General features: G+C 38.6%; 1 protein-coding gene across 7 annotated transcripts in view; it reads left to right on the top strand.

The window, feature by feature from the left end:
- The window catches only part of LOC126084671 (synaptotagmin-16), a 352,768-nt gene that overhangs the window by 209,404 nt on the left and 120,541 nt on the right, over positions 1–22,823 (top strand). For 4 of the 7 annotated variants that reach the window (XM_049899288.1, XM_049899289.1, XM_049899290.1 and 1 more), the window contains one exon: positions 10,230–10,409. In XM_049899288.1, coding sequence (XP_049755245.1) covers positions 10,230–10,409 — 180 coding nt within the window. Of the gene's footprint in view, positions 1–10,229; positions 10,410–13,070; positions 13,097–15,564; positions 16,196–22,823 lie in introns of those variants that run through there. The other 3 variants (XM_049899293.1, XM_049899294.1, XM_049899292.1) reach the window with 3 other exon arrangements.

Consider the following 22,823-nt stretch of genomic DNA (forward strand, 5'->3'; position numbering starts at 1 on the left):
CAGTTTATTGTTTTCTTTTTTAAAGTTGAACTCTGCATTCTCAATCTTCCTTGCAGTCTGGGGTTCTTCTCATAATACGTAGTGACTTTATGAGAAGTTCTTGGTATTCCCTCTTTCTCCAGCATGTTCCTGTTCTTCATGAGGCAGAGCCTCCAGCCAGGCGCCTCTTACTGTATCCTCCCTTGCCCTGAGTCTGAAGCTTCAGAGTCCATCCATTTTCCCCTTTTCTAGCCAGCAGGAATTTCTCTTTTCTTCCTAACTCTTTGGCTCACTTTAGTCCCCTAGTTCCCACTTACCCTCAGATGAATAGACCCTATTCCTGTGGCTGTGAATTTGCCCCTTTCCTGACAGGTTCTCATGCTACTGCCTCAATGAAGCATGGTGGCAGGCCCTTCATCTCCAGTTTGTGGACAATTGAAATGATTTATGTTAAAGGCGGTACCTAAGGACAACTCAATAAACATTTCAGAAAATAACTTGGAGCCAGATGGAATTTATCAAAGGCCAGGAGAAGTTCTTTAGCTTTGTTCGGCCAGTCTTATATTATATACAAAAGTATTTTTCGTCAAACAAAGTAATTTGTTTACCAATATTAAAGATGTTTCAAAAAATTGGCAGAATATAATACTCTCTGGTAATTCGGTGAGATGTATTACATAAACTACAAATTTCAGATATTGGTCTTATTTTTATTTTATAAAAATAAAAATAAGGCATTGCTTACAGATGTAGATATAATAGCCTACTTTTAGATCAAATTATTGCAATGATTCTGGCTAAGTCATTCCACCTCCTTTTAAAAAACTTCTTATTTTGCAGCAGTTGTTCCTTTGAGCTCCTCCTTCATGTCTTGTTTTGTATGGAATGAGATTTCCACTTATAGGGCCTTTCTTTAAAATATTAAACTTCTTGAAGGTCAGAATCAAGCCCCAGTCATGAGTGGGTGCTCAGTACACAGCTGAATTATTGAAGGAATGATATCAGGTTGGCTTTCCATGTTGGAGAACAGGCTCTAGTCAAGCTTTACACTCTTCAGTGGCGATGTCAGTGGTGTTATTTAAATGGGACTCCACTAGGTTTAAATAATGAAAATTTAGCTGGGAGAGATATTAGAGCAGCTGAAAGATACATTTCTTATTCTGTTTTTCTACTCACAGTGGGATTCTGAAACAGAATCTCGGCAGGAGTCTAGATGGTTATGATCTCATTAAAGATATGTACTGAATATTTTTTGTTTTGAATGGATATTTTAGTGAGTGCTTTCCTAGACTTGGGATGGAGGTTGAGAAAAGGGGAATAGGAGGAGAGGTTGTCTTGAAATGTTTTAATTCATTCTGGAAGGTTTTGGCTGGATTTGCGTGTGTTCTAGGATATTGTGGCCCTAAAGATTTTTTTTTTCTTAGACACCAGAATCATGCAAGTAGTTTTCCCTCCTTGGGTCTCTAGCAAAATACAAAATTGGTTAGAAAACAAAACATTCTCATGTAAGGTTTTCTGTTGATGGGTTATGCATGTTACTGTTCAAATATCCTATAGACCTGATGAACATGGCAATTCTGGATTGCAAGTTCAGACTGAATGACGTTCTTTTAAAAGCTTTATTTCAGTTCTTTTTTCAAAGTCAAAAGTTGTTTAGAGCAAAGGGTCTAGTCTGTGGGGCAGAGGAGAGCAATCAGGAAAATCAGGGGCTCACAAACACTTGTTTGAGGAATGTTCGAAAAAGCTACAGTTCTTTAGAGAAAAGATTTGGGAAGGCCGAAGTTCTGTCTACACCTATTTGAATGGTCGATACTGGCTTTCTTTGTAAGGGATAGTATCTAACCGGAAGATACAGACAAAGAAAGAATGGGTTACCTGGCAGAGTAGTGAGTCCTCCATCCACCAGAGTGTTCAAGCAATTACACACTCCTTAAGGAATCTTCCAGGGACTTGTCTCATTTTATACTGTAATTCAGCGGTAGTTTACTGATGCGGCTATTTCACGAAAAACCCATTGCTGTTAAGTTGATTTCTACTCATAGCGACCCTGTAGGAGAGAGTAGAACTGCCCCACAGGGTTTCCAAGGAGCAGGTGGTGGATCCAAACTGCCAACCTTTTGGTTAGCTGCCATAGCTCTTAACCACTGTGCCACCAGGACTCCATAAACCAATACCTAATAAAATATAATCTTGGAGATTATAACTTTTAATTGAATTAAACTAATATTCATTACAGATCTATGAGTAAGGTACCAGGAATATAAAGATGAATAAGAAGATACCATCTCTAGCTTTAATAAATTTATAGCCTAGTGGGGATCACAGCTGGATTAGTAAACTAACAGTAATACAAGCACCGTGCAAACAGCAGAGTCATTAATTCCGTTGGATGGGATTGGAGTAGGCTTTACAGAGAAGTTGGCTTTTACAGAACTTTGCCAGTTGGAAAAAGTTATTTCAGAAACAGGAATGACTATAAGGAAATGCACAGAGGTTCGAAAGTACACTGCATGTTTGGATAGCAGTGAGTAATCTGGTGGGGCTAAGCATAGAGAATCTGGGAGGTACCTGTGTTTGGTGAGGAACTGGGAAGGTCTCAAATATTTTAATAATAGTTTGAGCTTTCATCTTTAGGCTGCGGAGAGCCCTCGGAAGCTTTTATGCATTATCAGATCTGTGGTTTATACAGCTAACTTTGCTAAACCAATCAAACCAAGCTCACTGCCGTCGAGTTGATTCTGACCCTATAGGACGGAGTAGAACTGCCCCCATAGAGTTTCTAAGGAGCACCTGTTGAATTTGAACTCCTGACCTTTTGGTTAGCAGCTGTAGCTCTTAACCACTACGCCACCAGGGTTTCTACTAGGGGCTAGTATGATCGACTAGAGTTATCAGGAGTGGGTAAGTGGGCGGAAGGAGATGGAAGACAATATCAGTTTGGAGGCTTCGGCAATCCAGGCTTAGAATGGTAAAGGTCTAACTAAAGAACTACACTGAGAGTGAAATGGTAGAGTTTTGGAAGATTTCAGAGGACATTGGAAGAGCATAATGAGTTAAATCTTAGGTCTGGTAATTTTGGGAACATCTGTAGGACATTCTGGTAGAGATACAGGTTTGGAGTTCAGATTAGAGTTTGAGTTTGGAGACACATATTTGGGAAATCCTGAGTTCATGGGTGATGGCTGAAGTCATGCGAGTACATAAAATACGTGAAGGAAAGCTTGTCAAGTGGAAACAGGACCCACACAGAATCTTGAAGAATACTAACACTCTAAGAGGTGAGCAGAGAAGTGGAGCTTTGAGAGGGTGCTCAAAGAGGTGGAAAGAAAGCCCTGTGTAAGAAGATTCTGGTGATGAATTAGGCATATAGGAAGTAAAGTTGAAGAATAAGAATTTGTGGTGTAGGTTTTAGCTCTGCCTGGAGGTTTGGGTGTTCTGATTTCAAGTGACCATTCTGCTCTTTGAGGGACAGAGTCCTTGGGAGAAGACAGCTGAGTCATCTCCCCAATAGATGGATGGAAACAGGCCTTAAGGAACAGTCGTTCTTTCTCTTATTCATTGTTTACCAAGCGAGATTTTGACCCATAATTTCATATTAAGTGGAGTAACAGCCACATACAAGGTTAGCTCTAGTTTCTGGGCCAGAAATAGTCATTATAATGTAAAAGTCAGTGTTCTGATTTATCACATACATTATTGCTGGAAAAGCATATAGAGGGTATCCAGTTAAGACATAGCCCTGCCCTCAGGACCTCCCATCACCCAGGGCTTTAGAGTTAGGTAGCAGAGCTGGACCTCCTCGTGCTGATTCAGGGTCTAGTGCTCTTTTTATATGTACCCTGTTGCTCAGACTCTTGCTGGTTTACTTAGAGTGTAGTGAACCAGCCCACAGGAGTCTGAGCATCTCTGGGTGAACTTTGGATATCTTGTTCTTAAACGGCAAAGCCCTGGAATGGAATTTTGACTGTAGTGACTTCTCCCAGGATGTAGCAATAACTAGGCTTAGCTTGAAGACAGCATCCTACATCTTTCATATTTTATAACATTGGAATGTTTCTGGGAAAACCCAGGAAAGATATTTAGCTCTTTATGTCTTTGATCTGGTGGTTGCTCCGTACCCTTAGAGAATGTGCCCTGAGGATGAACAGATGTCTCAAGAGGCACAATATTCTGATAAAAGTGGTCAGCACATAGTGAAATCAGAGCTGTGTTTCACAAGATGTTGCAACATCGTGGCTGCAAAGCACGTTAATAAAAGTACCACCCTGAGTGCTTCAAAGTCCATCTTTCACAGTCCTTGTTTGCTTTGTAGATAAGTGACTTTCCCAACTCTCTCTTGCCTTACATGTGTAAAATGGTGCACATTGCTTGGACTGTTCTAATAGCTTTTGTTTGGTAATTTTTGAATTTGAAGGTCAAATGTGATTAGCCCTAGACACCCAGATTCCCCTTGGGAATAATTATAAGGAGCAGTACATCTCAAAATCTTCTCAAAAGACTTTGTATCTCCTTGAGTCTTTAAAAAAATGTTTAAATTTCTAAATTGACCTGGATTCTGGAAGGATAAGTAGAGGAAGTTTGGAAGGAGTAATTGGGCTGAGTCCGGTACTTGTGTTCAAGGTTGGTAATAAAGGAGCCCTTTTGGATGAACCAGATCATTGTATTTTAAGATCAGTTTGCATGGCTGCCATATGGAGCCAGACCTCTGGCTTTTATCACCGCGAAGGTTTGGCCCTGTGTTATCTTCTCTTGATGTGCGATCACCAAGTGGACTGCCTAGTACAGATGGCCTCTCGTGCTTCACTGCACAGCCCCTCTGGGTGTGGATGATGTATAGCAGAGTGATGTGGGCATGTAAGTGGGTGGAAACTTTCTAATGTGTCACAACAATAACAATGCAGAACCCTATTGCTGTTCAGCTTCCTCTAGAACTTCAGCCCACGCAGCAGCCTACTTGATTCACAGGCCTATATGACTGCTAGACAATTAGCAGCTGATAATGAAGAATGCCATGGGAACCAGTGGGAAAATAATAGCTTATTCCAAATATATAATGAAATGAAATTAGCACAGACAGTAAAACAGACAATTTATGGTGTCTTTCTTCTTTTTTTTTTTTTGCAATTAAAAAGAACCAGTAAATAGTTCTAGTAGTGAAATTTGAGAATCGATTAGAATCCCATCTGTTTTGGAAGAGGGTTTTATTCAGAATTTAACTCCAGAGAAGCTTACTTTTAGGAAGCAGCTTCTACCAAGGAATTAGAAAGGTAAAAAAAATACCTTTTTTTTATTTGAGTAAAACGATAATTTTATTCAATTAACCTAAATGGTTATATGTGATCTGAGCTTTAGAAAGGGAAACTTACCCTAGATAATTTATTCTTCTGTTAGGCCTATCCATTATTGCTCTTAGCTGAAATGTCACTGGATTTTGAAGGTTTCCAACAAACAAATTCTTAGTAACAGAGATAATTTATATTTTTGTGGATGGATACTTTTCTGATCTAGAAAAAATGTTTATGTTATACAGGATATTGGGAACTTAAAGGGCCCACATCTTCCTCCTTTAAATCTTCTTTCTCCACCACCGTCAATCAGTTTGTCATACTGTTGCTATGATACTGGAAGCTGTGCCACCGGTATTTAAAATACCAGTAGGGTCAACTATGGTGGACAGGTTTCATCAGAGCTTTCAGACTAAGACAGACTAGGAAGAAAGAGCTATTTCTAAAAATTAGCCAATGAAAACCCAATGGATTACATCAAAATATTGTCTGCTATGATACTGGAAGGTGATTCCTCTAGGTTGGAAGGCACTCCGAATACAGAGTGGCTGCAGCAATGGACTTGAGCATACCAGTGTTGGTGAAGACTGCACAAGGCTGGGCAACATTTCGTTCCATTGTACATGGGGTCAGCATGAGTCAGGGCTGACTTGATGGCAGCTAACAACAGCAACAAATCTTCCTCTTTCTAGATATCCCATATGCTGTTTAGGAACATCCTTGAGGACAAAGATCAATTACTTTTTGGGGTCAAAAATTAAAATTTGAAGAGTCTTTATAATAATCTTTAAAAAATATTTAAGTATTTTAGGCTGCAATAAAATGGTTTGTTTTTTGAGAATATTGGATTAGTGAAAAACAATTCTGTTGACGTTTCATTCTCACTGTGTGGAGAGTCTTGTGTGAGTTGAAAATAAAGACGCTATAAACAAGTCAAAATTATACTTCACTCCAAATGCTCTCCAAATGCATTTGTTTTGGAGAGTTGAAGAAAGTTGGAAATATTCCTTCTTAAGATATTTTGTCCATCAGAACTTCGCTTAACTCTCAAATTCTTTCATATGTAAAAATACTCTTTTTACTTAAAAGCTAAATTGCCACACTGATTCAACAACCATCCTACCAAATTCATATAAATGTATATTCTCTGATGTTTCAACATAACTTGCTTTTATTGGGTGTATGTTCCTGATTTTATCATATGGTTATATTAAATTCAGTAATGTTCAAGCGATAATGAATTATATCCATGCTGATTATTTTTCTTTGGCAAATGACATAAATTGTATAAGGCCCACATATTGCTCAGTTAAATTCAGCATGCCATTACAAATTCAACAATTCAAAAATGTTGATTACAGCCCTATAAAGCAATAAAAGTATGTAATTATTTTTTTTAATATTTTTTTTGTTGTTGTTAATACACACAGCAGAACATACACCAATTCAACAATTTCTACATGTACAATTTAGTAACAGTAACTACATCCTTCGAAGTGTGCAACCATTCTTACCTTACTTTTCTGAGTTGTTCCTCCCTGATTAACATAAACTCACTGCCCCCTGAGTGTCCTATCTAATCTTTGAGTTCCTGTTGTCCGTTTTATCCCATGTAGATAGATCTTAAAAGAGTACAATGGTCAAGGCAGACATTCTTTACTAGTTAAGCTAAACTATTGTTTGGTTTTAAGATTCCAGGGGATATTTTTGGTTCAAGGTTTAAGGTTTAAAGATTATCTCAGGGCAGATTCTTTTCAATCTTTTTCCCCATCTTGGAAGATAAAGGAAAACGGAGAAGTCTGAGCAGAGTGAAGAATAGCTGAAGTGTGCAGGGAAACTCAGATAAGTGAGAAAAGTCACCAAGATTCCCTCTGTGGACTTACTGGTGCATTTCAGCCATTTTCACCATTAAATGAGAGTTCCTAGCCAACCTTCTGAGTGTTGAGAGAAAGAAGACCAAGCTTGCTGATAATTCTTGGCTTCTAGAAGCATCTGTGGGAGTGTGCGAATGCTAAGTGAGAATTTACATTTTGAACATGTAAAGCAGACAGGTTAGGCTACGGAATACTCAGAAGATAGACACATCTCGACACACATGTATTACTGTATTACAGATAGTACCCCATGTATGCCCCCAAATGCTATGTTCTCAAATGTTTTGAGAAATGATTGGTTGCTAGCGACTCCATCTGTTGTATGTTTTATTTTGGAACATGTTAAAATCTCACTTGGGTTTCATTAAGTCACTTTTTTTCCCCTATTTTTTGAAAAGTTTATTTTTCCCTTCCAAAGAAATTGCTTAAAATGTAGTTAACACATCTTTGTTAGCTATTACCAGGAAAAAATTTAAGTGAAACTACCCATTCTCCTTATTTTAAATATAAATTTTCATGGTTCATGGCCCTAGAAATTTTTAGAAAAAAATGATTGTCCATGAACGTTATTGAGTTTATAATGACTGACTAGCCTAAAGGTTAGGACACTGGCAAAATAATATGCTGCTAAGTATGAAAGAGTTTGTTCTTTTTTTTTTTAGTTCCAGAACCATCACTGTAGGAAAAAAGGAAAATTCAACCAAAAATATCATGTACTAAATCTTTGAGTGACTTATTTTTGTTTTAAGGAGCCCTGGTGGTGCAGTGTTTAAAGCACTTGGCTGCTAACTGAAAAGTCAATGGTTCCAAATCCACCAAACTGCTCCATGGAAGAAGGATGTGGCAGCCTGCTTCGGTAAAGATTTACAGCCTTGGAAACCCTGTGGGGCAGTTCTGCCCTGTCCTACAGAGTCGCTATGAGTCAGATTTGACTCAACAACAATGGGTTTAGATTTCGTGTTTAATGTTTTACTTGGTTGTGAAAATGCAACTAATGGTATAAACGAGCCTAGTTGCACGGAAGTGCTGTAGAGAGAGAGGGACACATTGGTGTTCATATCTTAAAAAATTCTTGTTCCTTACCTTCTATTCTTTTTGATGGGTTACAAAGAAAGTACCAACATATACTGTAGTTTTCCTGATCATGCCTAAAGGTAGAGAATAGGTCCAAGAAGTCTTTGTTTCCATCTTTTCTTTTAAAACTTCAACCCCATACATTGCCTGCCAAGCAGTTCTGAGATGTCCAAGGGATGTCACTCCTGTAAGTTGTAGACCAAACCTTTTCTCTCTCTCTTGCTTTGGCTCCCCATGGTGACCTCCTCCATTGCTGTTGACACTCAAAGGCATCCACATCACTGTTGGAGTCAACTGTTCTCTCCACTGGCCTATTATTTCTGAGGTCAAGGGCCTCAACTATTGCTGCCTAAACTGCTTTTAAAAACGTCCCCTCATTTTGCAAAAATGTCCTCTATCTGCTGATGCCTAATGCTATACAGCTCTTATTGTAGCCTCTTTGCCCTGGGGATCTAGGCTGGGATGAACCTGTGCTGTTCTCAGGTCACCTCTTCTCACTGACCTTGTTCACTGTTCTTTCTTGGGTCCCCAGGTAGATGGATCCCTGGAGGATGGCGTGGAACGTGCCCAGGCAATACTGGAATCCCAAGGTTAACAAAGCTTAGGCTCAAGTCAGTGACTTGATGAATGAAATCCAAGTTATGTCACTGAAAAATAGAACTTTCAGACTGATGGATACTCATGCAGGTGGAAGGATGTATAAGTAGAGTTTTAGACTTACATCAGGCTCCCCTCATGTTTTTAATAACATTCCTCCCATTCTCCAGAGTGGTGTTAGGAAAATTTATCCTTGAGAAATTATAACTTTAATTTTTAGTATTATCATTGCTTTGTTAATTCTGGTTCCCTCTTACTGTTTAGCTATATACTTTTTCAGCTTTCTCTCATCTCATTCCTAGTTCTTGTTGTGAGTCAGATGACTGCAATTGGTTACTCTTTTTACCTCTTAAGCTTCCGTGGAATGAAATTTACAAAAATCTAGTGATTACGTGACATGCAGAGGCTTCTCTATTTATGCCATTGTGTGCTCGCTCTGCCTTCTCCTTGAGCCGTTGCTTGAAAATCAACAGATGGGGCCGTACAGCGGCTTGTCAGAGATTTATTTAACTTTTAGGAAGGTTTTAGCATGAACTATGTGACCGAACTTCACAGCCATCTGATTTCCAATTTAGTAATTACTGCATTAATTAGATGAGTTGCTCTGCAGATGGCACTTAAGTTTCTTGACATATGTGCCCTTGTCATCTATAGCAGATGATATATGTAATGCTTGTTCTTCACTATAACATTTGTATATATAGGATGGCAAATGACTTTAAAGCTTTCCTGCTAAAGTCTCTGATTTTGTTTAGACCCAAATGCAGAGAGGCAGCATGAACCTCTCTTTGGCATAAACATAGAGCTGTTGGGGAGTGTTATGTATTGGTTGTAGAACTGCGTTGACTGCAATTCTCATAACCTATAATGTTTAAACTTCATTTTTAATTCTAAAAGCTGAATAATTATGGAAAGTTTAAAGCATAAAGAAAATAATTTTTGAACCAAATCTAAGAATGCTATTATGATTTTTCATATATTTGGAATTAAAAACGTGTTTGAAATACAATTTACATACCATAAAATTCTCCCTTTGAAAATGTACAATTCAGGGTTTTTAGTATCTTCACAGCCTGTTTGATGGATATCTCTGTTATAGTTTGTGTGTTTGAAGTTTTATGCTAGGCTGAGGATAGGAGCAAGAAGAGTTGTATTGTAGGTAGAAGAAACCTCATGTACAAAGGTATAGAAGCCTGTTATCTGAGGAACCAGCCTAGTGGGGTGTACCGGGCAATAATCCTTTTTTTTCCCCCACCTGTACACAGTCCTAGCAATGCCAGCAAGAGTCAGGACTTGTAGAATATTTGTCTCTCTATTTAATAAAGACAAAAATTCTGAATAATTGCCATCATTTATTAGAGCCAAAAGTTGGGTCACTTCAATTATGATCATATTTTTCTCCTTTGTGTTCTCTTGATAGTTACTCCTGAAGCCGTTGGCTTTGTGTCTGCAGCTGGGGTCTTTATTGTTCTTCTGGCAGTCCTCTTCCTCTTTATCAACAAGAAGCTGTGTTTTGAAACAACAGGAGGCCTTCCATGCTTGGAGCAACCAGGGAAAAGAAAGCACTCTAAAGACAAGACTGGGGTCCGTGAGGGGCTGGGTAAGCATTTCACTTCAAATCCTCCTGATCTTGACAACTTGCTGTGGTATGGGTCAGGGAAACAGCGTCACTGATTCCAGGATAGGCCCCATTAAGAAATCACACATGAGCTGTTTAGCAGCCTCTGTGGTGGACATGATGAATGGACATTGCTAGAGAATACATTATCTTTATGAAAGTAATGCCCTCCTTAGTGTTTGAAGAGCAGATGGAAAAAGGCTGACCGCTACTTCCCGTCTTAGCTTTTTAGATGTCTGTGTTGAATTTTCCCCTGACTAGTGCTTCTAGAAAATAGTTTTTTTTTTTTTTTTTGAATGACAAGAGACTTAGATATGTCTTAGTCTCAAAATTTTGGAGCAGAGCTGTCATTTCCCTCCAGTTAGCTGCTTTTGAGATTTTCAGTGCTCAAGACCACTCTCCACCTTACACGGCGCTGTCACTTTTCTGAAGGGAGGTTTTTACTCTAAACTCATTGAATGACTAAATGAACTACATCATTTACCATCTGCCTTCAATTTGATGGGGAAAATATCATACTGTATTTTACACAAATAATGTGCACCTTCTGCTTCTGTTTGCCAGTCACACCCTTACCCCCCGCCACACACAAGTGCTGCTATGCCAGCCCTCTTCCACATGTTGCTATAAAAAAATTGGCATAGTGCGCTTTCAAAAATAAAAGCAAAAGGGATGCGTTATTTGTGTAAAAATATGGTACCTAAAGAAGTAATTGGCTTCCTGCTCTTAAAGGACATCCTCTTTTTTCAATTACCCAAGTGTAGAACTTTATAATACAGGATGTTAGCATACAGTGATGGCTATCATCACACAGAAACTGGACTTTTAAAGAGAGTACACTTATTTTACAGGGAACAACTTCACTCTTTTTTAGCATTCTGAATCTCACCCTCCCCTTTCACATCTACAGGCCATAGGCATAAAATAAGTGGTCAAGGAGCAAATTTACATTCTTTTTTTTTTTTTTTATGTGCGCAGGGGCGTGGTCTTGAGGAGAGAAAAAAAAAACCAAAACAAAACACCCTCTAGTTATCCTACTTCCTGGAGTGCTGTAAATGAGCCTGGACTAAGGAAAATACTTGGCTTATTGATATGGCAGCTTTTGTGGCTGGGGACAATTAAACTTTTTGATTTTGCTATGAGAAAGGGCATACTTTAAGAATAAAGCAGAGAGTGTGTTAGTTATCTATTGTTGCATAACAAATTATCCTAAAACTTAGTAGCTTAAAACAACAAATATTTATTATCTCACAGTTTCTGAGGGTCAGGAATATGGAAGTGGCTTACTTGAGTGGTTCAGGGTGTCTTATGAGGCTGCAGTGAGAATCTCAGGTGGGGCTGCAGACATCTGAAAGCTTGAGTGGGAATGGCAGATTCACTTTCAGGATGGCAGAAGGCCTCGGTTCCTCGCCATACAAACCTCTCCATAGGGCTGCTTGGGTGTCTTCATGACGTGGCAGCTAGCTTCCCTCAGAGTGAGAGATTCAAGAGATGAACAATAAGGAAGCCACAGTTCTTCTTACGACCTTGTCTTGGAAGGCACACACTGTCACTTTCGCTACGTTCTATTCGTTCTCTAAGCTCAGCCTGTGCTCAAGAGAAAAGGGGAATTAGTCTTCACTTTTTGAAGATTATCAAAGAAATTGTGGGTACATTTTAAAATCACCACAGGGGTAATGATGGAAGTGGTGCAAATCACAGATCTGGTGCTCGATTGGGCATTGTTGCTGTTGTTGTGGCCATAATTTCTGACGTTCCACTTGCGACTTCTGACCCATCTTCTGAAAATGGAATGGATTATTTTAAATTGAGTTTATCCTGTAAAATCTGGGGTTTATAGTGGTTTGGCCTTTGATGTCCCACCTGGGACATGGGTGAGTAGGATGAGCAGACTTCTGCTTGGTCATGAGGTGGTATGGAGGTAGAATTACAGCAACTCTACTTTTCTCCATTTAGCAGCTGTCTGTCACTAGTTGAGTGAACTTGGAAAATTATGGAACCATTCTGAACTTCAGTTTCCTCATATGTGTTTTGAAGTCAGCAAGTACATCCTTGCTGGCTTGATCTAGATTAAATGGATTAATTTTGTGAGGATAACAGCATGGTACCTAGGGTGAACGTGCTAATACAACTTTAACCACAGCTCTGCATCATTAACAAAATGCCAGTCACAGCAATGGGTTCTAGGAATGGCAGCATACATGCATGCATTATATTCATTACTTAAATTGGGAGATTTAAGTTGGTGATGTTTTCTCCTTTGCAAGTTATCATCAGTACAAAGAACTGAGTTTAGCGCTATTAAGAGTATTTCTTTTGTTTTTTGTCTTATTTGGCATGTTATCTGAGTATTTTAGTTTAGAGATAATTATGAATTATACTTGAAAATAAGTTGAGGGTTGAAGATGATGTTAAACAATAACAGTAAAGCAAGAACTAGAAGCTGTTAGCTCAAGAGATCCTGAAAAATCTATCTCAAACTCAGAGTACAGTCATAATGAAGGGAGCTTTGAAAATAGTTTAATTAGGAGAACCTCCAAATTACAATGTCTAAAAAGCAAACACCATCATTTTGACATTTTTCCTTTTAAAAGTTTAATTATCATTGATCGAAAGTCTCTGAAAAACATGTTTCTTTTCCAGATTTTATCTAACCTTTGATATTTGCCCTAATTATCATCCTGAAGCACTGATTTCTCAGTGAGGTTGGTATGTTCTTAGCATATTTTGACAAATGGAAAGAAGGGAGGAAGTAAGGATGGGTGTGGTGGAAAGAAGCACAGTGCAGACGGAGCTGAGCTTTGCCACTGATTGGCTGGGATAGTTTGAGACGCTCACTTTACCCCTCTGGGCCTCAAGTCCTCATGTGCAAATTGATGAACTAGACTTGGGATCTCCCAGTTCTCACTTTATGATCCTGTTTGATTCTTGGAGCTACTGTAGCAATTTCTTCTCTCGGTCTTAGTCTATAAATGGAAGAGGCCTAAGAAAATGATCAAAAATCAAGCAGACCATCTGACACGTAGATGGAACCATATGAAATTGAATATCAGCACCCTAATTAGTACAACCTAATATATGTGAAGTTCTGAGGAACAGAACCGTTCTTTTAGTTTGTATGATAATACCAGAGAGGCGAAAGGGTAATTTATTTTCTGAACTTATTATGCAAAATAATTTTATCTGATAAAAATACCTTGCCTTCCTTTAGGCTGCATATTTTTCAAAGTTGCAAGAATTTACACATATGATTCTCTCTGGATTTAGATAAGGGGAGAAAGAAATTGAAACATTTCTTCCTAATAACACAGGAAATAATAACAATACCCCAAAAAACCCATTGCAGTCAAGTTGATTCCGACTCATAGAGACCGTATAGGATAGAGTAGAGCTGCTCCATAGGGTTTCCAAGGAGCGCCTGGTGGATTTGAACTGCTGACTGTAGCTGCTAACCGGTATGCAACCAGGCGTTTTCATAACAATACAGATAATGATAATTGGTAACTATCATTCATTTAGCACTTACTTTTTTTTTTTAGTACCTGGGTGGTACAAACCGTTAATGCTTTTGGCTACTAACCAAAAGGTTGGAGGTTCAAGTCCACCCAGAGGCACTTCAGGAGAAAGATCTGGTGATCTACTTCTGAAAAATCAGCCACTGAAAATCCTATAGAGCACAGTTCTGCTCTAACATGCATGGGGTCACCATGAGTTGGAATCGACTCAATGGCAGCTGTTTTTTTTTTTTTTTCTGTGTCCATAAATGAAGCGTTTTATTGGAACACAGCCATGTTCAGTTATTACATATTGCCTGTGTCTGCTTTTGCGCTAACGGGCAGAGTTGGGTGCTGTGACAGAGACTATATGGCTTGCAAAGCCTAAAACGTTGACCCTCTGGCCCTTTAAAGGAAAAGTTTGTGACCCCGTGTATAGTATTCCATTGTGTGAATAAGCAACCATCCATTCTATTCTTGTTGGACAATTACGTAGTCTTCAGTTTTTGACTATTGTGAATAAAGCTGCCATGAACATTCTTGGACATGAATTTGGTGGATGTAAACACTCATTCCAGGAGCAGAACTGCTGGATCATAAGGCAGGAGTAAGATTAAGTTTAGTAGACATTACCAAATCATTTCCCAAAGTATTTAGCAATATTACCGCACCTGTTAAGCATTTCACATGCATTATTTGATTTCTTTAAGCAAGGTACATGTGCTGTCCATTGGTATTATTTGCTTTGGTAAGAGGGTGATTACCACTTGGAGCAAAGAAGTCATTGTTTAGCTCTGGGGGAAAAAATTAGATATAAAAATGCTATAGTGAAATAATAGTCTTTACAGAAGTCTGGCTTTGAGAGAGAGAAGAAATTTTCTTGTTTGTTTTTTCCACCAAAGTTTTCTGTATCTATTAAAGGAAAAATTTGGAGTTTAGAGCAAAGAGGCTCATTTTAAGAAGCAATAAGGGCAGTTAGTCATAGGTAGGGAGGGCAAGAAGAAAACTGTTCCATTCGTGGAAGGTGCAGCTGATGGTTTGAAGGATAACTGGGAAAGAGGTTCAGAGGGCTTGACATGTTGCCTAGATTCTTGAGAAGGGTGGCAGGTGTGGCGGGTGGGGTCACAGAGGTGTGGTGAGAAGATAGAAATTCAAGATTGCTTGAGGAAGAATTTAGAAGCAAAGGGACATGTGCTTCCCATTTGGAACTGTGGGAAGAAACTGCCCCATAGGTGTCCCACATGACTCTGGGGTGTCTGCAGTGGGGTAGGATATACTGGTGGGGTCAGAAGAGTGAGGACTTGAGAAGAAACTGTTCCCCTAGCTCCTCAGGTGAGCAGTTCATAGTGAAGAGGTGTTTTAGATGTTCCTGTGTGACCCTGCGGGAGGCAGAGAAATAAGAGTAAATGTGCCTGGCAGGCAGTTGCTGCAACTTGGAGTTGAAGTGGGCCTCTAACAGAGGATGAGGGATGAATAACCCAAGGCCACCTGGAATCAGGGCCAGCTTCACGGGCTTGCAACCTGTGCAAGGCACAGAGCCCCATGCCTTGAATGACTCTGCATTTGCTTTAATGGTCTCTGTTGCTGTCTTAAAATTCTTTATAATTTTGAACCTAGGGCTCTGCATTTCCATTTTGCACTAGGTCTTGCAAATTATGTAGCTGCTCCTGCTGGGAATGATCACTGTGAAGTACTCCAAGTACGGAGACTTCACAGGGAATGCTGCAAGTGTAGAGGTGGATTCCTCACGATGGGAAGCATGAGCTTGACCTCCTGAGATCTGGGGGAGCCAGCAGGAGGGACAGCACATCATGTTAAGTAAGTGTGTCCACCTATGCCCAGATGCTCTCTGGGGAAAGGGAACTCGGGGTGGGGGTAGGGGGGAAAGAACCCCCCAAACCCTGACTACTTATCCAAAATAAAATGGTTGAGTTACTTTGAGTGGGCTAGTTTTAGTTTAGTTTCTCAGCACTGGGTATGGGAAGGGGGCTATAGAACAAGAAGAGAACACCATGAGAAAATAAGGAGATAGTTTTTGTACATTTCGGCAATGCTGGTACTCAGCTGGTGCTCAGCAGCAAGGTTATTAAAATGTGGCAGTGATCTCCCTACAAGTTGGCCAAATGGCCCAGCTGACTTATCCTTGTCCACGACCACTCCCACCTCCCCACCTGCAACTGAACGGTTAGCTTCTGGTTCAGCAGGGGCCTTGGACACTGCCCCAGCAATTCCTTATGCCTGGGGGTACTTGGGCCATAATGGATGCCATTTTCAAATACTTGGAATATCATCTCTGTATTTAGGGCAGAGTGTGTTCAGTACAACTTTCTTAGTATGTGAATCTATGATCATCTCCATTTTTAGATGAGAAATCTGAGGCTTAGAGAGATGAGCTGAGTCCCAGAGAGAGCTAGGACTCAGACCCAAGACTGCCTCACTCCAGAGGTCAAGACCTTCATTACCCCATTTTTTTTGCCCACCTAGTCTTTCCCAACTGAGCCTACCATTTCAAATCTTTTCAGCTAAGAAGATCTTCTGGGATGAGACAAAAATGGGGGAAAGGAGGAGGGCAGAAGCAACACCTGGGAGTGGTTTTCACTCACTCCAAATTGGAGAGTTCTTAAGAATAGGATGCAGGATTCTCTTTTCTCCATTTTCCTCAAAGAGTGGTGCTCCACTCTTCCCACCTGGGGTTAGAATGATTCTTACAAAGTGACATAATAAAAGCTCCTCATACGTCCCTGGTGTGGACTGTCATCAGCTAATAGTTAGGGTGCCTTCCAACTGCAAGCCCAGGTGCAACACTGGGTTTCAATCCTGGGAAACTTAAAAATACCAGCGTCCAAGTCCCACTCCAAACAAATAAATTGAAATGGGCAGTGATGGCAACATGGCAATCTGTATAGTTTTAAAGAGAATACCAGGTGCTTCAAAGGTGTGGCGTGGCAGGGTACAGTACCACTGATAGAAGAGGGTAGGCTCATTGCTAACTTTCCCTTTCAGGTTAGGAAGGGAAGCACTTGAGCCAACTGTTCACACAGGCCTCAGTCCACTGTTGCTTCTTCTCATAAAGTGTCCATGTGGAGGTTCTCTGAGTGTTTCCCTTCCCCACTGCTTCAGTTCACTTCCACCTTGGTCGGGGAGCAAGGTTTTCCCTTCATGGTGCCCTTTCCCCCTTATATACCATGATAAAAAAAGCCAACATTTTACTTCTGTACAAGAATTTAAAAAGTAGAAGTTAATTAGAAAATGTGTCTATACGATTATTCAAGGCTGTCAAAATACAGCCAACTTTAAATTAATTTATATTCACGATCCTGAGGGTTTCATAAGTTTTTAGTGCATTTGGCCAAAACAGTAGGGTCTGACTGTCCCTTCTAGGTATCTTTCAGTGTTTTCTGAATGATTTTGACTACATTCCATTTTTATTTTATGCCTAAATAAAAAATAGCAATAACACATTTTACCAAATGGCATGGATCAGAATCTGAGCTAGATGTAAAATTAAAAACATGAAGTGTACTGGCCAGCACATGCATATGTGGATATGTATTTTTCTGGCCCCATAAGATGGAAAAGGACATTTAGCCATGTGCCCATCTTAGTGTACATTAACTGGCATCAGCTTACTTCTGTTTCCTGTTTAGTATGATTGATTAATTCAATATAGGCAGAGAAAGGCACTTTTGAGGATAATGTAAAAGCAATACAATCATACTCTTCTTTACTGGGAGGTTTGGGTTGCCTTCATTTGCATTGTATTTTACCTGTACCTGAAGCCTAGGTTTCTTGACCTGCAGGTTTGGGCAATGACTTTCTTTTGGGCTTAGACTACTCAGTTGAATTTGAAATGAATCAAATATTTTGTAATAAAAATAAGCTCAATATTCCTCTCCTTTTTTCCTAATAAAACCCAAAACCAAACCCATTGCTGTAGGGTCAGTTCCAACTCATAGAGACCCTATAGGACAGAGTAGAACTGCCCCGTAGGGTTTCCAAGGAGTGGCTGGTGGATTTGAACTGCTGACCTTTTAGTTGGCAGTAGAGCTCTTCACCACTGTGCCATCAGGGCTCCTTTTTTTCTAATAGGATGATTAAAAAATATAAATGCCACCGAGATGCTTTCTACACTAATGAAACCAAAGAATTTACACATTATGACTGCACAATAATTGGTTTTATAGTTACAGATCAGATAATCTTTAAATAGTTGCGATCTTCTCCCATCCTCCCTCCCCCTGCCCCCCACACACTTTGTACATTTTTGTCCTTAAATGGTAGGATTTATGGAATAGCCCCTTTACACTTCTTTATGTCACCCTTCCCCACTGCGGCATATAAAAACAAGACCCAGCTTGAAGGGTGGTACCTAGAGTGGGAGGTATTCCTGTTCATACTACTCTCAGTCGCAAGATATTTTCCTTCTGTTTTTCATGCTTTGATTTGCAGAGAATACACATTTCTCTAGGCATATATTATATTATATTGTATTGTATTATATTAATTATATTATATTATGTTATATTATGTTATATTATGTTATATTATGTTATATTATGTTATATTATGTTATATTATGTTATATTATGTTATATTATGTTATATTATGTTATATTATGTTATATTATATTATATTATATTATATTATATTATATTATATTATATTATATTATATTATATTATATTATATTAGGCTGAACTATAGGACATTGCTGTTTTTGTTGGTTGTGTCATATGGTTCAACCTAATACATGAGATGAAAAATTGTGGGTTGAGGCACTGTAAAAATTTGTTTGAAGGTCAGGACAAGCCTCTGTGTACCTTGTGTCTAGTGACTTGTTTTGGTGACTTCATTAAGACACAAATAATTGATAATTGATTTCATCATCTTATACCAATAATCTGAAAAAAATTATAGGCTTATAATAATACAGGTGGACCCATCATAGCATAACTAATTGAACCCTGTTTGGTGGGTGCAAATTCTAAAGAACCCAGTTGAGAATTTATTGAGAATATTTATTCTTCTATTCAACACTATTTATCAGGATTTTGTGTCATGCCACACGCTATGTTAAGTGCTGAAAACAAAATGGTGAAAAAGAGAGACATAGTCCTTACTCTTCTGGAAATTACATTCTTTTGAGGAAGACAGATTAAAAAAAAAAAGTAAAACAGACAAATAAAATAGGTTGTTATAAATGCTATAAGGGCCTAAAATGAAGACTAATTGACAGGGCTGAGCAGATGTTGCCCATTGCTGGGTGGGACAACTGAAAAGTCTGCAGTAGCCATCTGTGTTTCTGCTCTTGTTTTCTTCGGTGTATTATGGAAGGGAAGTTGGGAAGACATATTCACTTTTTTAAAAAACTTTTTTAACAGGAATTTTTGAACATACAGGCAACTAGAGAGAATAGTATAATAAACCCCATGTGCCCATAAACTAGCTTCAACAATTATTAACAAAGATAATTCATTTCTAAATTATACCCTATTGTCTCCATTTTCTTGTTTTCCTTATTCAGGAGGGAAGAGATCTGTCCTTTAAAAATCTCCAATCCTTTACTATTTGTTTTCTTGCGACTTAGACAATGGGTTATAGTCCTGTTTTCTTGCAGCTTAGACAATGGGTTATAGTCCCTTGGTCAAGGATTTGACACAGCAAATGAACAGGTTACTCATCTAGTTGATTGCTGGAGGTGAAAGACATAAGATTAAAGGTTGAGGGAAAACAAAAAGTCAGTTGTAAGTCCTCAGGGTGATGGAGCCTTTACGTGGACACTTTCACAACTGGAATATGAGCAACTCTGATTTCTGAGCTGTTTATGTATGATGCATGGTGAGTTACCTTAGAAACAGATTCTTCTTGTGGCATTTGAGCTTCCTCTGTGATGCTAGGATATTAATAAAAACACATTTAAGGCTTTCTGTAAGTATGAATTGTTGTAGAAATGTTTAATACCTAAGCTTTTTTTTAATAATTTTATTTTTGTTGTTGTTGAAAGCACAGCAGAACATGCACCAATTCAACAATTTCTACATGTACAATTCAGTGACATTGATTACGTTCTTTGAGTCGCGCAACCATTCTCACCCTCCTTTTCTGAGTTATTTCTCCTCCGTTAACATAAATTCACTGCCCCTTAAGGTTCCTATCTAATCTTTAGAGTTTCTGTTGTCAGTTTTGATCCCATATAGATAGATCTTAAAAGAGCACAATGGTCAAGGCAGACATTCTTTACTAGTTAAGCTAAACTATTGTTTGGTTTTAAGAAGACTCCAGGGGAGATTTTTGGTTCAAGGTTTAAGGTTTAAAGATTATCTCAGGGCAATAGCTTCAGGTTAACATATAAGTTTGAGAACTAAACACACATCACTATTTCAAAAGCTGCAGAAAATTTCCTTTATAATTTTTTGCTTTACCAATGACTCTAACATATGGATATATATCTACTGTAGATATATAAGCCTAAGCCATATTTCTTGGCAGAAGCTTTGAAGCCCTTCTGCATTTGAAAGAACCAAAGCATGGAATTTTATGACTAAGAGATCCAGATAGACTTCAGTAAACCTTGTTAGTCCTCATATAAGCACTCAGTAAATGTTTACTGCTTGGTTGATTGAAGTTCTTAACTTCATTCCTGTGGCATGAGTCCCTAGGATGATCCAGGGAGGCCTTGAACATTCCTCCTTTTGCTGGAGATAGTGGAACTCTCTCACCAACTTTGTTGGTACCATTAAAGGATTTTGATACAGCAGAGACGAACACATCAAATTCCATAATAAATAAGAAAACTGGTCATAAATTTAAAACTTGCACATTTGTTTGCACATGCTAAAGTGTGGCATTATTAACAGCGATCATTCTCTCTGTAACATCTTCCAGAGAAATCTCTCTCCAATATACATCTTGTCTGGAGGATACCAGAGGTGGCACGGGTTATGTTTAAGGGGATGTTGGGCTTCTGTGCTTTTTCTCATCAGCAAGGCAATCATGCTTATTATACTGTAGAGATAAAAAAAAAAAATACATGCCTTAAATTTAAAAAGGTATTCAATCAGTGGATGGGCAGCAAGGAAAAGGATTGTTATTTGAGTAGAATAGAATTAGTAGCACAGATCACTGTTCTGGCATTGAGGTGGGTTTCTATGAGTTTATCTGGTTGACTAGCTATTTGAGTAATCAGTTTTAACTAGTTATTTGTGTAATAGGTTTAAAATTCCATCATTTTTCTTAGCCTGACAGATAAAAGTAAAAGAAAGGATACATATATGGCTATACATTTCCATTAAAATACTTATAGTCCATTAAAATACTTGTATTTTTCTAAAACCCACTTAAGGAGCAAAATGCCTTATTCACAAAAGCTCTTGTTATAATTGCAAGCCTATGTTATCCCAGGCTTTCTGACTGAGGTTTAATGACAAGGTGACAGGTATTATTTAAAGTGTGTGAATTCACGAATTCCAAAAACATTTTTGAGTCTTATTTTTGCATAGTTTCTGTGCTCTGGATCCTCAAAACAGTTTTTAATACTTAGGAACAATTAATGTCAGTTTTATAAAATGAAATTGCTATCTGCTGAAAAACTCTCTTTCTTCCCCCCCTCTTCCCCCCAGTGAATATTGACTACAGAGTGCTAATTGATAGTTGTCATCCAACAAAAATGCAAGCCACTTAATGCAAGAGAGGGTGATGGAGAAAACCTACCTTTAGAGTATTAACCCTTTGAAGGTTTCTTTTTAAATTATCTTACAACAAAATACAAATCATGGCTCTGTAAGTCATATTATGGAAGAAATAGTGAAGCTCGCAATGTCTTACCTTGAGTCTTTAGCAGGAACCTTTTTTTTTTTTTAAATTGGCCTTTGATCTTTCCAAATACCTCCATCACCCTTCTTCCCCTAAACAAGTAATATTTTTTAAAGCTGTACTTGGTAGCTCATCATTCTGTGTTAGAAAGATGACAGAGTCCTTATACATTATTTTTCCTAAAGTTTGGCTTTATAATCAAAGACCTGCTACTTGCTTTAAGAATTTTTAGGGCAAGAGTTCTATTTAGAATTTCCCCAAAGAAGGGAAAGTGACACACATGTGTATTTTACATGGGACTGTGTTTAGAAAGGAACCTTGGTGGTGCAGTGGCTAGAGTTCTGGCTGCTAACCTGGAGGACAGCAGCTGGAATCCACCAGCTGCTCCTTGGAACTCTTATGGGGCAGTTCTACTCTATCCTGTAAGTTTGCTTTGAGTCAGAATCGACTTGTTGGCCATGAGTTTGGCTTTTTGGTGTTTAGAAATGGGAAGCCAATATGAATGTCATTTTGCATACCGTTTGGAGGATTTTCCTTTCCACTAGCTGCTCTATTGCAGGATTCATGTTTATACTAGAATTCCTTTTGGAGTGAAATGATAGTATTTTCCTACTAGGAGGTAGCATTCCATTCATTGTGGGTGATGGTAGCAAATACTAATTAAATAGAAGTCTGTTAGCAGAAGGCTACAGTGATATTTGCTGTTTCTCAGCAAGCAAGCTTCCATGTTTGAAGAGAAATTGGAAGGATTGAAAAAAAAGGAAGCAAAGAGTAACAGACAATATTGTTGACTTAAAATAGAAATATGACTAACATTTTGGTTTAGTTGAATAGATACAATATATATCACTATATATTACAAAATAAGTCACATGTGTACATAGAATTAGTTATGACTCCACTCTACCACACGAGACAACAGGAACATCACACTTAGAAAACAATGCTTACCAGTTCCTAGGTGGAAATTTCCTGCCGGTGGAAAGTGAAATGTAAAAGGAGTCTTTTCAAGAGTTCTTTGATTGGGGCCACTTTGGCCGACCAGACCTGGCAGACATCATGTACCACCCACCTAGCCCACTTATGTTT

The sequence above is a fragment of the Elephas maximus genome, chromosome 10 (assembly GCF_024166365.1).
Source record: "Elephas maximus indicus isolate mEleMax1 chromosome 10, mEleMax1 primary haplotype, whole genome shotgun sequence".
NCBI lineage: Eukaryota > Metazoa > Chordata > Mammalia > Proboscidea > Elephantidae > Elephas > Elephas maximus.